General features: G+C 44.3%; 1 protein-coding gene across 5 annotated transcripts in view; it reads right to left on the bottom strand.

Annotated features, from left to right (window-relative positions):
- Window positions 1-6,547: 6,547 nt before the first annotated feature.
- Window positions 6,548-15,791, bottom strand: part of Fchsd2 (FCH and double SH3 domains 2) — a 250,079-nt gene continuing 240,835 nt past the window's right edge. For all 5 annotated transcript variants that reach the window (XM_042687508.1, XM_042687523.1, XM_042687500.1 and 2 more), the window contains 6 exons: window positions 12,790-12,873; window positions 12,498-12,675; window positions 11,990-12,210; window positions 10,208-10,337; window positions 10,030-10,112; window positions 6,548-8,585 (listed from right to left, as the gene is read on the bottom strand). In XM_042687508.1, the coding sequence (XP_042543442.1) occupies window positions 8,502-8,585; window positions 10,030-10,112; window positions 10,208-10,337; window positions 11,990-12,210; window positions 12,498-12,675; window positions 12,790-12,873 (780 nt within the window). In that variant the 3' untranslated portion in view covers window positions 6,548-8,501. The remainder of the gene's footprint in view (window positions 8,586-10,029; window positions 10,113-10,207; window positions 10,338-11,989; window positions 12,211-12,497; window positions 12,676-12,789; window positions 12,874-15,791) is intronic.

Raw genomic sequence — 15,791 nt, 5'->3', positions numbered from 1 at the left:
TGCCCAGGACTCCTTTCTCTAGCTGGCACATGCCTGTGGAGAGGTCAGTTAAATGGCAAAATCCAGTGTTGGTTTCCAGGTCCCTCCTGGCCTGGCAGACTCCTGAGCTCTGGCCATCATGTCTCTGTTTATGATCTGTGTCCTTAATGACACCAGACTCTTGGGGCTGCTGTGCCATATATTTCTTGCCACCCCCACTGTCTTCCTCTTAGTACCTTCCTTGCCAGAGCAACTTTCTAATGCATCTTGAGCATCTCTTCAAGTTGCTCTGCTTCCTTCACAGTGCTACCCTGTTAGTTTGCATCTTCTCTCTGTCTCTGTCTCTGTATCACTGGAGTAATTTGCAGGACTTTGCACTCTGTCTGGGCCTTTACACTTACAGCTGGTGCTCTACCACTTGAGTTATGCTTCCAGTCAGGCATTTTGCTAGTTAATTGGAGATAGTCTTTATGGACTTTTCTGCCTGAACTTTTTTTTTGTTGGTCATGGAGCTTGAACTCAGGGCCTGTGCACTGTCCCTGAGCTCTTTTGCACAGGATAGCTTTGAGCCACAGCTCCATTTAGTTTTTGAATGGTCAACTGGAGATCAGAGTTATCATGGGGACTTTTCTGCCTGGGCTGGCTTCGAACCATGATTCTCAGATCTCAGCCTCGAGTAGCTAGGATTACAAGTAGAAGCCACCAGTGCCCAGCCTATGAATTGACTTTGAACTGTGTGATCTTCAGACGCCAGCCTCCTGAGTAGCTGGAATTACAGGCGTGAACCACCAGCACCTGGCTCTCTTGCCTTTCTGGGTATATCTTATACATGTTCTTTTTTTGCCCAGAAGATTGTTTTCCTTTGCAGCTGGCAACTGAAATTCATACTACACCATCTCCCCACTGACAGCCAGCCTTTTCCTGCTGGGTTGGGTGGAGGCCTCTACTCAACTCCTTTTGTCTCTCTCATTTTAAGAAGTCAAGAGGCTGGCTTTTGAAAAATGACAACAAAGTAGTCCTTGGGGTCCGTCATGGCTAAGAGAAATGTCAGAAATGTTTACTGTCTTATTTAGCAAGTACAGTAAGCCTAGGGTGCTAGGAGTCCCATGTTCCAGCTCTGTCTCAGCAACCCTAAAACCCCATTCCATCATTCCTGCCTTGGCTCCCAATGGCCACCAGAGGTCACCAGCTGCTTATTTGGCTGAAGCCATTTGCCTGCTTCAGTGCAGGGATTGGTGGCTGGAAAGGGCAACATTTCCGGCAGATGACTTGGGATGTCAACCCTGCTCTGTGCTCTCTAGAGGTTTGTTCTTCTCATCTCCAGATGAGAAAAGAGCTCTTAGGCATTTATATGGTTCTTGGCAGCTCACGTAATAACAGTCAGCATCTAGGAAAAACTGGTAGTGTCAAGTTACAGGATCTCAATTCTTCACTTAAAAATTGTGTCTTTTATGATAACCCAGCTAATATCACAGCTGGGTTGTGATGGTATTACACACTTAAAAAACAACAAGGGGTGGGAAGGTGGCTTCGTGGTAGAATGCTTGCTTTGCATGCATGAAGCCCTCAGTACCACATATACAGAAAAAGCTGGAAGTGGCTCTGTGGCTCAAGTGGTAGAGTGCTAACCTTGAGCAAAAAGAAGCTCAGGGACAGTACTCAGGCCCAGAGTTCAAGCCCCAGAACTGGCAAAACAAAACAAAACAACAAAAGACACGTGACTTCAGGCTCTAAGGGGTTGGGCTGAGAGGCCTCTCCCCCACTGGTCCTTGCAGGAAGACTGCTGTGCCAAATGCTCAGCTTTGCATCTAATCTGACCCCCCTCCCTGCATCTTTTCCATTCTGGCTCCTGAGAATGGAGGGCTGGAGTCCCTTCAGGTGGCAAAGAGGTGAAAAATATAAATTCTGGGAGGCTGTTTCTAGCTATGCCATTTGGGGCAAACCCCTATGTTTTGGTTATACCTCACAGGAGTGTAGCAACACTTAGGTGACCCAGGGAATATCATGACCCACTCTTGGGAACAGCAAGTCCTCTGCTCCACTCAATCTTTATTTCTATTTCCCAAGGGGCAAATCTGGCCACACATGTGATGAGGAGTTGCTGCCCTTCCAGGAGCACAGGTTAATGTCTGGCTTCCTAAAGGAAGAGGACAGCCTGGAAGGTTTGCTCTCAGGAGAGGAACAAGTACAGAGTAAGCGCTGACAGCCACTTCAGCTCTGCTGGTCAGTACTCAAGTTTCTCATTCTTAGGTATTGCCTGCCTGAGTTTGGGACCATAGTAAACAATGTAGGGACCTGTAGCCTTGCTATATGAATAAACTGAGGCCAGAGAGGGGATAAGGTCACACAGCAGAACTAGGAAAGAACTAGGGACATTTTTTTTTTTTTGTCGGTCATGGGGCCTGAATTCTGGGCCTGGTCGCTGTCCCTCAGCTCTTCAGCTCAAGGCTAGCGTTCTACCACTTGAGCCACAGGGCCACTTTTGTTTTTTTCTGCTTATGTGGTGCTGAGGAATAGAACCCAGGGCCTCATGCATGCAAGGCAAGCACTCTACCACTGAGCCACCTTCCCAGCTCCCAGAACTAGGGACTTTTGATTCTATTTGGTTGAAACTGGATTCAAGTTCTGAGAAGCTGGCCTGGTATTGTGGAGGGCCAGTTCTGGGTTCTGTCTCTTGAGAGATCCTGGGCAAGTCAGTGGCTTCTAGAGTCTTCATCTCTATTTGTGAAGCTTCCCATCTCAAGGCTGTAAGTCCCTCAAAGGCTGCCTCATCTTACCCAATGTCAGACCTTAAAGGGTATGAGCATTCAAGGAGAGGAAAGGACAGAAGCCCTTGTTCTGGGTTCCCACTGGCCGCCAGTCATGGTTTAAATCTACTGTGTTTGAGTCTCCCTCACTTAGTATGAGCCTTCAGTGATAGGGGCTGGGCTTCAATGCCCTGCACATGGTCTGGGGCACTATGGTTGATGACTGGAAAAAGAACAATAGAAATGGTCTTGAAAAATCCTGACGCCAGGTGTAGACACACTTGTGAGACTCACACACAGAATGTCTGGGTACAGGATGTTTTTTTTCCTCTGCAAGTACATCCACTAGTCAGAAAACCTTTAGTTCCTTTTGATCATGGTGGATATTAGGAAGTTTGTATTATCTTCTCATTCTCACTTCACAGTTGAGGGAGGTGAGGCTTAGAAAGGCAAAGGCTGAGCCTGAGGCCATGGTGAGCCCAGGGTGGCTTAGGGTTCTGTCCACAGGTCTTCGCACATGAACAAGTGGTAGGGAATGTATTAGGTACACAGCATAGAAGGGGTTATGGACCATAGTTCCTTTTTTATGTTTTAGGAAAAAACATTCCAGAAAAACATTCCCAGACCAGAGTGCTCAGAAACAGACATGGCAGAAGTTCTGTGTGTGTTTTCTTGGCCACTGAGACCAATGGAAAATAGTCCAGGAACAAGATGCTCTTTGGCATTCATATAGTTCTTGGCAGCTCAAGCAGTAACAAAATAAACATTGCAAGAGTCTAGGAGTAAACTTAACTAGTTGTGTCAAGTTGTAGGATTTAAGGGCAAATTTCAATTCTCCCATTCCTAACAAAATTGTAACTTGGTTCTATTCTGCCACAACCCCCCCCCCCCAAAAAAAAAAAACAAACCCCAAACCCTTGTTGTCGGGTGCCCATGGCTCGTGTCTGTACTCCTAGCTGCTCAGGAAGCTGGGAATATGAAGATCACAGTTTTAAGTCAGCCCAGGCAGAAAATTCCCCATGAGACTTATCTCCAATTGACCACTCAGAAAGTGGAAATGGAGCTGTGACTCAAAGTGGTAGAATGCTAGCTTTGCAAGACAGAGCTCAGGGACAATGCCCAGGCCCTGAGTTCAAGCTCCACCACTGACAAAAACTTTAGATTCACAATCCCACCTCAGCTTCCCAAGTGCTGGGACCACAAGTGTCTACTAGCTGCTCTGACTATGAGAAACAACTTAAGGGATATAAATGAAAGCCCAGGTCAGTAGTTCATACCAGAAATCCTAGCTACTCAGAAGGCTGAGATCTGAGGCAGCCAACCTGGGCAGAAAAATTCCTAAGACTCATCTCCAATTAGCCACAAGACAAAAAAAAAAAAAAAAAAAGCCAGAGGAGAGCTGTGGTTCAAGTGGTAGAGAACTAGCCTTGAGCAGAAAAAACAAAACAAAAACCTTGGGGATAGCTCCCAGACCCTGAATTCAACCCCCAGGACTAACAACCAAAACAGAAAAAGAAAAAAAAAATAGCTCAGTTCAGAGCAGATAGATTTTGTTATATGACCACTTGAAGAGGATTGGCAGTAATGGGAAACAAGCCCAAAAGCTGTGGCTGGGATCCTTAGGTAAAGCAACACAACCTAGGGTTTGAGGGCTGTTTTGGCCTAAAGGATGAATCCAGTTGCTTGAATTCAGTTCTTGGCACCCCAATAAGCCCATGTTCTCAACATAAATCTGTTCTCAATATCGTGTCCTTTTCCATTTCAACTGTGAGGTTCTAGTACGCATTTAGTAAACAGGACTGATCTATAATGAAAGTTGGATAAGCCCTTGATAATCACATTTTCTTTTTTTGTCGGTCATGGGGCTTGAACCCAGGGCCTGCGTGTTATCCCTCAGCTCTTCAGGAGAAAATCAAGGCAAGCGCTCTACCAATTGAGCCACAGCGCCACTTCTGGTTTTCTGAGTGATTTATTAGAGATAAGAGTCTTGCAGACTTTCCTGCCGGGGCTGGCTTTGAGCTGCAATCCTCAGGTCTCAGCCTCCTGAGTAGCTAGGATTACAGGTGTGAGCCACTGGCGCCTGGGCTATTTCATTCCTTTTGGGTGGTGGCAAGGGTAGGGCTGATGACAGCCTTCTACTTGCAGTCTCTGGCTTGTGGATGCAGGCTGGAGTGGAGGGGCTCAGAGAGAAAGAGGTTCAGGTGATACGTTCTGAGTCTCTGGCTTGACTGCATAGAGTTCCTCTGATAAAGGAAGCTGAAATTTACCTATGAGATTAGGGAAACCCCAGTCACAGACTACGTCTCCAGGGTCAACATTAGACTAAAATGTGAGCAGCTTCCATTGCAGGGAAAGGAGGAAGATGGAAATATTAACTGTTCTGACAGCCTCGCCCAGGTTTCTGTCCTTCCCAAAGGCCTCATATCACCTGTGTGTTACTGTGGGGTGAGGCCCTTGAAGGCTCCAGGAGAGCTGATGTTTGTAGAAACCACCCTGTGGTTTACATGTCTTTCCTGGATTCATAGCTGCCTTCTCAGGTTCCCATGGCTGTCAAGTTAAGGGGCCAGGATTAGCCCAGCCTTTCTATCTTCCAACTCCCATGTTATTTGTTATTTTAGATGCATTGGTGAAAATGTGTGTGTGTGTGTGTGTGTGTGTGTGTGTGTGTGTGTGTGTGTGTGTGTGTGTGTATATATATATATATATACATATATATATATATATATTGTCAGTTGTGGGGCTTGAACTCTGGGCCTGGACACTGTCTCTCAGCTCTTCAGCTCAAGGTGAGCACTCTACCACTTGAGCCACAGCGCCACTTCCAATTTTCTGGTTGTTTATTGGAGATAAGAGTCTCACAGAGTTTCCTGCTCGGGGTAGCTTTGAACCACAATCCTCAGATCTCAGCCTCCTGAGTAGCTAGGATTACAGGTGTGAGCCACCGGTGCCCGGCTGGATATAATTCTTTAGGATGCCAATCTGACAAATCTAAGTTAAATATACACATACCTATCTGACTTTCAAATCCCACCTTTAGAAAATTACCTAATATTAACACTGGAACAAATTTATAAAGAAATATGAACAACAATGTTAACTTCATTTGCTAAAAGCAAATGGCCAGATACAACCTAAATGTCCTTCACCGAAGAAGCCATCAAAAACAGCCATAGAACAGAATGACAAACAAAAACAAAAATATAAAGTAAAAGAATGATACAAACCTGAATATATTTAATATCCTCACCAATGTATAAATAGCATCATATATGTCCTGAAAGATGTCTAGAAGTATACATGCCATATTCCTCCAGCTCTAGGAAAGGGGAGGTGTGTGTGTTTCTTCTCCACCAAGGATTAAGCCTCTGTGGTGCACCTCAGTCCTAGGTGCACTCGGCTAGAAGCCAGAGGGACTCAACCTGTAACCAAGAATCCTCTGCTCACATCTGCAGTCCTCAGGATCTCCTTTCATACAATTTCTTCTCAGGGTGAAGATTTAGGGAAGTGAACATACATCCTGAATGACTACTTCCTGGACACCAGCAGTTAAATCCCTGGAGGGGCTTCAGTAATCCTATTTTGGCCCCTCCTGTACCAAAATCAGTACTTCCTCCTCAGCAGGCTGTCTCCCCTCCCTTCAGTACAGGCCTCTTGTTCTTTGTTTTTTCCCCCAGTGGGAAAGAACCTAAGCAAAGACCAGTATTTATTTTCATCTCTACTACCTAGGATATTGCATTGTGATCCTGAAGTGTCTGTAACAAGCATGTTGCCCGCCCCAATCCCCCATTTACCTAAGAGTTTTTATAAAGATCCTGGAAAACTTAATTCTGTTTTTTTATTATTCAACATTTTGTACATAATAAATACAAACTTTTTACAGCCACTGTAAAGAAAGCACATCTGCACATAGGCTCTCTGTGAGCCTGACCTGTGCATGGTGACTCTGGGTTACATGGCCTGGAGGGAGGGGTTATTTTTTAAAAAGGAGGCATATTTTTACAACTTTGTTTTTTAAAATAAAATTAGCAGCTCTTCCAAAAAATACTTTAAAATATAACAAAAGATTTGAAATAATTCTCTGAGGTTGTGAAAAACCCAAATTCAAGGACAAATTTGGCTAGCTAAAGAGAGAATACAAGATCTGGGTGGCAAGAACTGCTCTACTATTCATAAGTACTTTGAAGATATGGAACATAGGAAAATTTTTGTCTTATAAAAGCCACCCTTTTAATTTTTTAAACTTAAGAATAAGTTTGATAAACACAAAAAGACCTCAAATAGATCAACAGATTAAGAAATGCAAAAAACAAAAACAAAATCATGGAGAAAAATTGCCAGAAGTGTTGTCACTGAGGGATCAAGTGACTAACTGAAAATTTCTTGGGTTCTGACCTAACTTTTGGTCAAAGATCCCATGGGGACATTTGGCGAGCACTTCAAGTTTTTCAAGATTCCTAGAAGGGATGGAATTTTCAAAAGCATAATACAAGGTTTGGATTAAGTTCTGTTTGATTTCTTGACAAAAATAAACAGGAGCTGGCAAATATCCCTTAGTCCTCAGGTAATGTGCTCCTTACTTTCCGTGGTATGGAGTGCCAGAGCTCATTCTGGGCCTTGCTGCTGTAGGCCACCAAGAACACTTGTCCCGGCATTCAACTTTTCTCATCCACTCCTCTTGTGCAGGTGTGCAGTACTTGGTCCTTTCTCACAGGAAGCTAGTTTCCTTCATGGGCCCATAGGCTCTTCCTCCCAAGGGAATGTCAGGACAGTGGGAGCTGAAGCTGAATTTTCCATGGGTGACAGTTGGTCTGCACCAACCACAATCTGGCTGTGTAGGCCAGAACATTAGCTTGTGAATAAAATAATGCCTCCTCAGTAGAGAAGCTCAGCAATGCAGGCATGTGTCCTCAATGTATCCACACATTCAGATTCTAAAGATACTGGTCAGAAAAGTATGTGCTGTAAAAACTATGATGAAAAATACCCCAAAGACAAAAAGAACATTAAATCACCTCATTTCAGATCTGGAAGCTCCATTTCAGCTTCAGCCATGGCCTCCTTTCTTTCTATTATTTATGTAATGGGCAAGACGTGGCTACTAGTTCAGCCCCTCCAGGTTAGCCCCCTAATACTAAATGAATGGCATAAATATTAACACAAAGGACACGGTTACCATTTAAAACCTGTTAGTTGTGGAGGAGGTGTGCGTTAATGCAGTTGGCGCTAAACTCAGGGCAATCAGTCCCTTTCTTCCCAGTCAAGTTTCACTTTCAGTCTGGGGGATGAACCTTGGGGAGGAGCCAGCCTCTCCTGAATCCCTCCTTCTGTTTCCTTATGTAGCCAACATAACCTGATTAATACTTAATCAGATGAGCAAAAGCCACTTGAAGAAAGATGAGATCTTTGCCACATCCTTGTGGCCACAGTAATATACTGTACGAATGCACATGATCAGTAATTCTGCGACTGTGCCCTGGCATGAGGCCAGTCTCATATAAAAATGGGCCACTGTTAGGCATGAGGGCTGCTCTCCACTCTTCTTCTAGGACCTCTAAGATTTGTGCTATGGTAGGAGAGATGATATAGAAAATGACAACTAAAAAAGGCACAAAATATTCAAAACATGGGAGGAGTCCATCAGGCCACCAGTCAAGAATCCTCCTTGGTTTTGCTCTGTTCAAGAGTCATCATCATGCAAAGGTGCCTAAAAAAACAAGATGGGCCGAACTCCAAGCCTGGCCTTGATTGTAGCAGTAACAGAGGGTAAAGCCATGGTCACACCAGCGTGATCTCCACATCCTCCATCTTTTCAGCTGGCCTCCTGTGGTTCTGTGTGGGAGGAGGGGGAGCTGCCCGGACCTGAGCAGAAGACAATGACACGGGTGTCAGTCAGCTTCTTGACTCAACTTAGAACATCTGTAAATGCAAATCACTCCTCTATTCAAGGATATAGGCATTCTAGGGCCCAGAAGCTCTGAACTTGCACTTTCCAACTAATCTTCATTGTCTCCCACCCTGAGAAGCAAGTGCTGTTCTAGGTGAAGTACTAAATCCAAAAATGGAATAGTGATACCTAGGCTGAAAGCCTGATGGGCACAGGAGTCCCTGTAGTCTGAAAGCCCTCCTCCAAAGCTAAGGCTGGGAGTGCAGCAAGGAGACTTCATGTAGAACTAAGCATGTCTCAGGGGAGAAGGCTGAAAGGTGGCTGACACAGTGAAGGACCTTGTTAAGAAACTTGGACTTAGCTGGGCGCCGGTGGCTCACACCTGTAATTCTAGCTACTCAGGAGGCTAAGATCTGAGGATCACGGTTCAAAGCCAGCCCAGACAGGAAAGTCCGTGAGACTCTTTTTTTTTTTTTTTTGGTTGGTCATGGGGCTTGAACTCTGGGCCTGGGCGCTGTCCCTCAGCTCTTCAGCTCAAGGCGAGCGCTCTACCACTTGAGCTACAGCGCCACTTCCGGTTTTCTGGTGGTTTATTGGAGATAAGAGTCTCACGGTCTCTCCTGCCCGGGCTGGCTTTGAACCGCGATCCTCAGATCTCAGCCTCCTGAGTAGCTAGGATTACAGGCGTGAGCCACCAGCACCCGGCTAAAGAGGATTTTGTTTTGGTTTTTATTTTGGGTCCGGTCGTGGCCCTGGACTCTGAGCCTGGGCGCTGCCCCTCAGCTCTTCAGCTCAAGGCTAGCGCTCTACCACTTGAGCCACATCACCACTTCCAGCTTGTTTTTTGTTTATGGGTGCTGAAGAATCGAACCCAGGGCCTCAAGCATGCAAGGCAAGCGCTTTACCACTGAGCCACCTTCCCAGCATCCGTGAGACTCTTGTCTCCAATAAACCACTAGAAAACTGGAAGTGGTGCTGTGGCTCAAGCAGTAGAGCACTTGCCTTGAGCTGAAGAATAGTGCCTGAGCCCAGAGTTCAAGCCCCACAACCAATAACAACAACAAAACGAAACTTGGACTTTGCCTACCAAGAGGTCTTTGGTAGACTGCAAGGATTATTAAATGTAGGATATGATGACTCAGGTAACAGTTTGAAGAGATCGGAGGTGGGGAAGACTAAGTAGGAGCCTTTTATTTTTTTGTCAGTTGTGGAGCTTGAGGTCAGGGCTAAGTGTTGTCTCTGAACCTTTTTGTGCTCAAGGCTAGCTCGCCAATTGAGCCACAGCTCCACTTCTGGTTTTTTGAGTGGTTAACCCTTTTCTGGCAGAATCAGGAACACAGGGGCCACTAAAACATAAGTTCCTCACTTTTGATTTGGAAGAATTATGCAATCTATAACCCTGACCATTAGGAAACTTACAGGACGCAGTTTTCCATACGAGGTCTCAGGAGTATGCCTTGATGCTTGTGAGAATCCTGGTGATTCAACATGAAGGCTGTTTTCTAAGGGAGAGAACCAAAGAGACTCAATCTATTTGTGTTGCTGATTTGGATTCCTGAGGTAAACACACATTCAGACTGTGCCAGGAGACCCTTACCATTTGCTGACGGAGATCGGGGGAAGAATTGTGAGCTCCTCTTATCTGGGCTGGGGTAAGGGCTGCTGGGAGGCTGGTCATACAAGGGCAGCGGAGGCAGGGCGGCATTTGGCTTGGGGGAAGGCGAGATCTGCAGCAAGGGAGGCAAAGTTACAGGAAGAAGGACAGACTCAGGAAGGGCAGCTTGGTTGCTCCTTTGCTGCTCAGCCCATGTACCTTTTCTCTGGTGCTAAGTTATAAGTGTTAAAGCTTGTCAGCCTCATTAGAAGCAAATGGGCCTAAAATAACCACCCAAACCTACTTCTTTGTCACACTTAATTTCCCTCTAATAGATTTCATTATGAACTACTGATTATAGTCCATTTTTCTTTTAATTTTATTAGCATAAAAATTAATTTCACAAATGAGTTTCACTGTGGTATTTACATATAAAATGTACTTTGGTCAAAGTTATTCCATTTACATTCTTCTTTCTTTCTTTTTTTTTGGGGGGAGGATCATCGGGCTTAAACTCTGGGCCTGGGTGCTGTCCCCGAACTCTTCTGTTCAAGGTTAGCACTCTAACACTTTGAGCCACAGCTCCACTTCTGGTTTTCTGGTAGTTAACTGGAGATAAGAGTCTCACAGACTTATCTGCACAGGCTGGCTTTAAACTGTGATCCTCAGATTTCAGCCCCATGAGTACATTTCTTATCAAGCATTGTTGCCTCCTTTGTTTCCCCTTCCCATCTCCCACTCCCCCCCTCCCACCCTCCTGTTTTTATCCTTTTTGAACTCAGTTCTTTGTACCTGCTAGGAAGGGTCTTTTTATTTTAGTTACACCTTTAGCTAATTTTAGTTTATCTTAAACAGTTACCAAGTTAAACCATTCTTTAGCATTTTTTGTCACTGTAACAATCCATGGGGCTGGGAAAGTGGCTCAGTGGTAGAGCATTTGCCTTGCATGAGGCCCGGGTTCAATTCCTCAGCACCACATGAGCAAAAAAAAAAAAAAAAAAAGCCGGAAGTGGCGCTGTGGCTCAAGTGGTAGAGCCTAGCCTTGAGCTGAAGAGCTGAGGGGCAGCGCCCAGGCCGAGTTCAGGCCCCACGACCGGACCCCCCCAAAAAAACCCAAAAAACCAATCCAGCCAATTCAGTAAGCTGAAAAATGAGCAAAATGCAAAAAAGTATTTTTTTGAATGTAAAGATAAAATTGGTGATAAATAAGATAATTGACTTCCCTAGGTTTTCTACACATAAGGCTAAGGAGTCATAATTACCATGCAAACAAGACTTAGAAACATGTTCCTTATTCCTTCACTTGCCAAGCTGCTATGACAGAGCCCCCAAAAGGATAAGTGAAGTGGACCCAATGAGGAATTTCCTGTAAAGGCACTTGTCCCTACAAGGAAGAAAGCCTAGGGTGTACCTGAGTGTGGGATAGAGGCTCTCATAGTGAGGGAGAGGAGGAGCCAACTAACAGCTGTACCACATAAATCAACCAGAGGCAACATATCCCTTTCCTGCTTCTTTTCCTTTCCATCAAAACAATATTTCACGTGTTATATGTAATTTAGCATTTTGGTACATGGATTCAGGTAACAGAAAATGGGAGAACAAGACAAGTCCCTGACTTTCTGAGCTAAGTCTCTGGTTTCCCAAATTCACTTTTGCAGACCCCAGGCAACCAGAGATGGAATGAGATGGGAGGGTGAGGCAGAGTCTATAGACCATTTATGTTTGGATCAACAGACCTCTTGGGATAAGTTTTTTATCTTCTAATTCATCTTCCCTCTCATGTACCTGAATTTCTTTCATCCATGGAGTGTCACCATTCTCTGAGGCTGAAAGTTCTTCTACTAGCACCGATGGGAAAACTCCAATCCGCCCGTTGAACTCCCCTTCCCAGAAGCCATCATCATCTTGGTTTTCTTTGTTCAAGATACGGATGATTGCTCCCTCAGGAAAAGACAACTCATCATCTGTCTGTCCCTCATAGTCATAAAGTGCTTTCACAAAACAGACTGAGGAGGGAGAGAGAGACAAATCTGGTGAGAATACTAACAGTGGAATGTGCTGCAACTTCTCCTGTGTTCCCATGACAACTAAAGAGCATCACACAGGCTGGGTAATGTAAAGCAGTAAGATTTCTGCCCACTGAATATCAACTTTATGGTTCTTCTGTACAGGACAAAATGTGATTGAATACAGGAAATCATCACAGGATGGGAATCAAATGCTTTTAACCTCCCAGCCAACACAATTTAGTCTAAATGGGACCAGATAAAGAATGCCTTGTTTTAGTCTTTACCACTGGCATCTCCGTTGAGGCTGCCTGAAACGAGCTCTGCTTCTGTGGAATTGCTGGACGTGTGTGACCGACTATCCAGAGCAGCCAAGGACTGCAGCATGCTCAGTAGGCTGTTCGAGGTGGGAAACTGGAGGTACTTTTCTGGCACATAACCCACTTGGCCAACTTTATTTCGAGCCTGGGTAAAACACAAGGGCAAACAGGTCTGCATACACAATTTGGACAGGACATAACAAGAACCAAAACTCCTAAAAATGTCACAAGAAGGGGCGATATGAGCAAAGGAATATACCTTTACCCAGTCTTCCATATCTCCATCTTCAATCACTTCTAACACCTCATGTTCCTCAATGGTCAACTCATCTGGTTGAGAAGCCTGCAATGTAGGATGGTCATGGACAAAATTAAAAAGGTTAGATAAAGAGCAGATGTAAGCTGGTCATAACAAAAACCAGAGACCAAAATACTGAAATGATTTGGAGAAGCAAAATATTTAACATGGCAAAAATCTCATAATGAGATGAAATTTTACTTCAAAGAACTAAACAAAATAAAACTGTAACAGAAACTGAATTCTTAAAAGGTGATGAGATCCAGTGAGCAAAACACTATGATAGAAGTAGAGGACTCAGGGTCCAGCTCCAACCCATGTGTCTGGCTGGTAAGCTACGCGACTTGATGCCTTCATGTCTTCCAAATGACAACCCTGCCATTCTCAGGAGGATGGAGGCGTCAATGTGGATAAACCATGATGGTCTGGAAAGCACAGGCACAGAAGGCACTGGAATGGAATGGCTGTCAGAGGCTATTACAGAGGTGCATGCAGTAAAATGCAATGTACTGTATGCATGGATTAGACACTAGCTTGAGCAATGAGTGATCTGGAAACACTGTAAAACAGTGACCAAGAAGAAAAATGTGGGAAAAGCAATGACTGAGATGAGTTCAAGGTTTAGATTCTGCTTCAATCTGAGTGTGGAGATTGGCTGATCCACTTGGGTGCTTCTGTTCATCCTGGGACAGTTGTATGATCCCTGCTAGCACCAGCTACTAGATATGCCCTCAAGACTGGAGAAGAAAACTCAGAGAGGCTCCAAAGAGGCACTGGGAAGTCTTAAGGCTTTCTAAAGAGACTTGTCTATCATACGAACAGGCAAGGACTTGTAGGTTATCTTCTAGCTCTCTAATAAGCACACAAACAGTATTTCCCCAAATCCCAAGATCAGTTAATAGTATCATCTGAGACCATATAGTTTTTCAAATCTCACAATGTCAAAATGTAAACTATCCCTGAGGTGCACAGGCAAAGAGACAGTAATAAGGTCACTTTCTAAGACCCACTTCCCATATCGTGAACATGAAAAACATTTAATCAAATCCCAGATTCTAGATGATGCTGTACTGAAGGGCTAGGAGTTGTGGCTAATGCCTATAATCCCAGATATTCAGGAAGTAGAGATTAGAAGGATTTTGGTTTGAAGTTAGCCTGGGTAAAAAGTTCTTGAAACCCCTTGTCAACCAATAGCAAGCTAAGTGTGGTGGCACATGTCCTTGATCCCAGTTATATGAAAAGCTGTAGGCGGAAAGATCCTGGGGTGGGCTGGCCCCAGGCAAAAGATCAAGACAGTATTTGAAAAAAAGTAAAAAATGGCTGGAGGTAGGGCTCAAGTGACAGAGTGACTGCTAGGCTGAGTTCAAACCCCAATAATCTCTTCCCAACCCCTGCCACAGTTTTGAAGATAGGTGCCTAGGAAATATCCTAGGCCTAAATTTTAAGTAAATTACTTTTTAAAAAAATTGTTTTTGCCAGTCCTGGGGCTTGAACTCTGGGCGTGGGCGCTGTCCCCGAGCTGCTTTTGTTCAAGTCTAGCACTCTATCACTTGAATCACAGCACCACTTCTGGCTTTTTCTGTTTATGTGGTACTGGGGAATCAAACCCAGGGCTTCATGCATGAGAGGCAATCATTCTACCACTAAGCCACATTCCCAGCTCCAGGCCAGAGTACTTTTTAAACACACTGCTGCCCTTGTGAAAATATGGCGGTCCATGTAAGTTGTCCAGACTGGCAGCACTAGCTGTCTAACAGATGTAGGCATTATGGGTTGGCAGCATTATCCCCATACACCGATGACCTATTCTTTTATTTAAAAAAGTCAACTTGTGCACTCAAGACCCACAAGGTCCCTGGTGGGTAGGCCTCTTAAAGCTTTGGACCAGCACATTTTCCCCTGTCCTCTGACATACTATGTGTTCTTCCTTGCCTCTGTGTTTCTACTGGCTATCCAATGTTTTTCCTCTGTTTCATCATTCCTATCTGATGAAAGGCTGACTGCTGTGGGTGTTAAGTCCAGCTTCATTTCAGTCTGTTTCTATGTGCAAGTGGGCATAAGATGTCTTTTAGCCTCCATTTTCCTTTTTTTTTCTATTTTCTTCTTGTAGTCGAGCTCCAGGGAAGAAATTTTTGTCTGTTTTGATCACTGCTATGTTCCAGAGCCTAGAAGTGAGTATTGCTGGTATATGAGGTAGTTAGGTAAGGAAATCTCTTGCTTACAGGGTTATTGAAGAAATTAGAACTGAAGAAATAACAGCTATTATTATTACTTGGGATGTTAATATACTTTTCCAGATCACTCATCATGAGCTACTTGCTTTTTGCTCCTTCTGTCCCTAGATTTTTTAGATCTCTGCAACAAAAGCTACCACAGTACTCCAGTTAGTTGTTGCCCTGTGGCCTTGCTTCAAGGATGACCTATTTAGTGTGGGGACTGTATTTCTTCTCTCATCCCAACAATAGCTAGTAAGTAGTCACTAAATGGCTATTAAATATACACACAGTGTTTGTGGCTTTTTTTTTGGTCTGGTGTAGGGCCTGAACTCTAGGCCTGGGTGCTTGAGCTCTTCAGCTCAAGGCCAGTGCTCTATCACTTGAGCCACAGTGACACTTCTGGCTTTTTCTGCTTATGTGGTGCTGAGGAATCAAATCCAGGGCCTCATGCATGCAAGGCAAGCATTCTACCACTGAGCCACTTTCCCAGCCTGTATTTGTGACTTTAAGTATCACTATCCCACAATACTGTGAAATTTGTGAAATTTATATAATCACTTAATCTCAATAAAAATTATTTAAAAATTTACACATGGTCCCATAATGTTTCCATTAAGTCCTAATATCCAGTGACAGCCAGAAGTTCATTTCCACCCAGATCTTTCTGAATTTCTTGTACTTTACAATACACTTTTCCTGATTTTCAAAGCAGTACATGTTCATTGTCGACAAGCTGAACATAATTCA

Source organism: Dipodomys spectabilis, unplaced genomic scaffold (genome assembly GCF_019054845.1).
Source record: "Dipodomys spectabilis isolate Male_0828 unplaced genomic scaffold, ASM1905484v1 ptg000003l, whole genome shotgun sequence".
In the NCBI taxonomy this organism is placed as follows: domain Eukaryota; kingdom Metazoa; phylum Chordata; class Mammalia; order Rodentia; family Heteromyidae; genus Dipodomys; species Dipodomys spectabilis.
The sequence above is the reverse complement of the archived record's forward strand: the minus strand, read 5'-3'. Positions and strand labels throughout refer to the sequence as shown.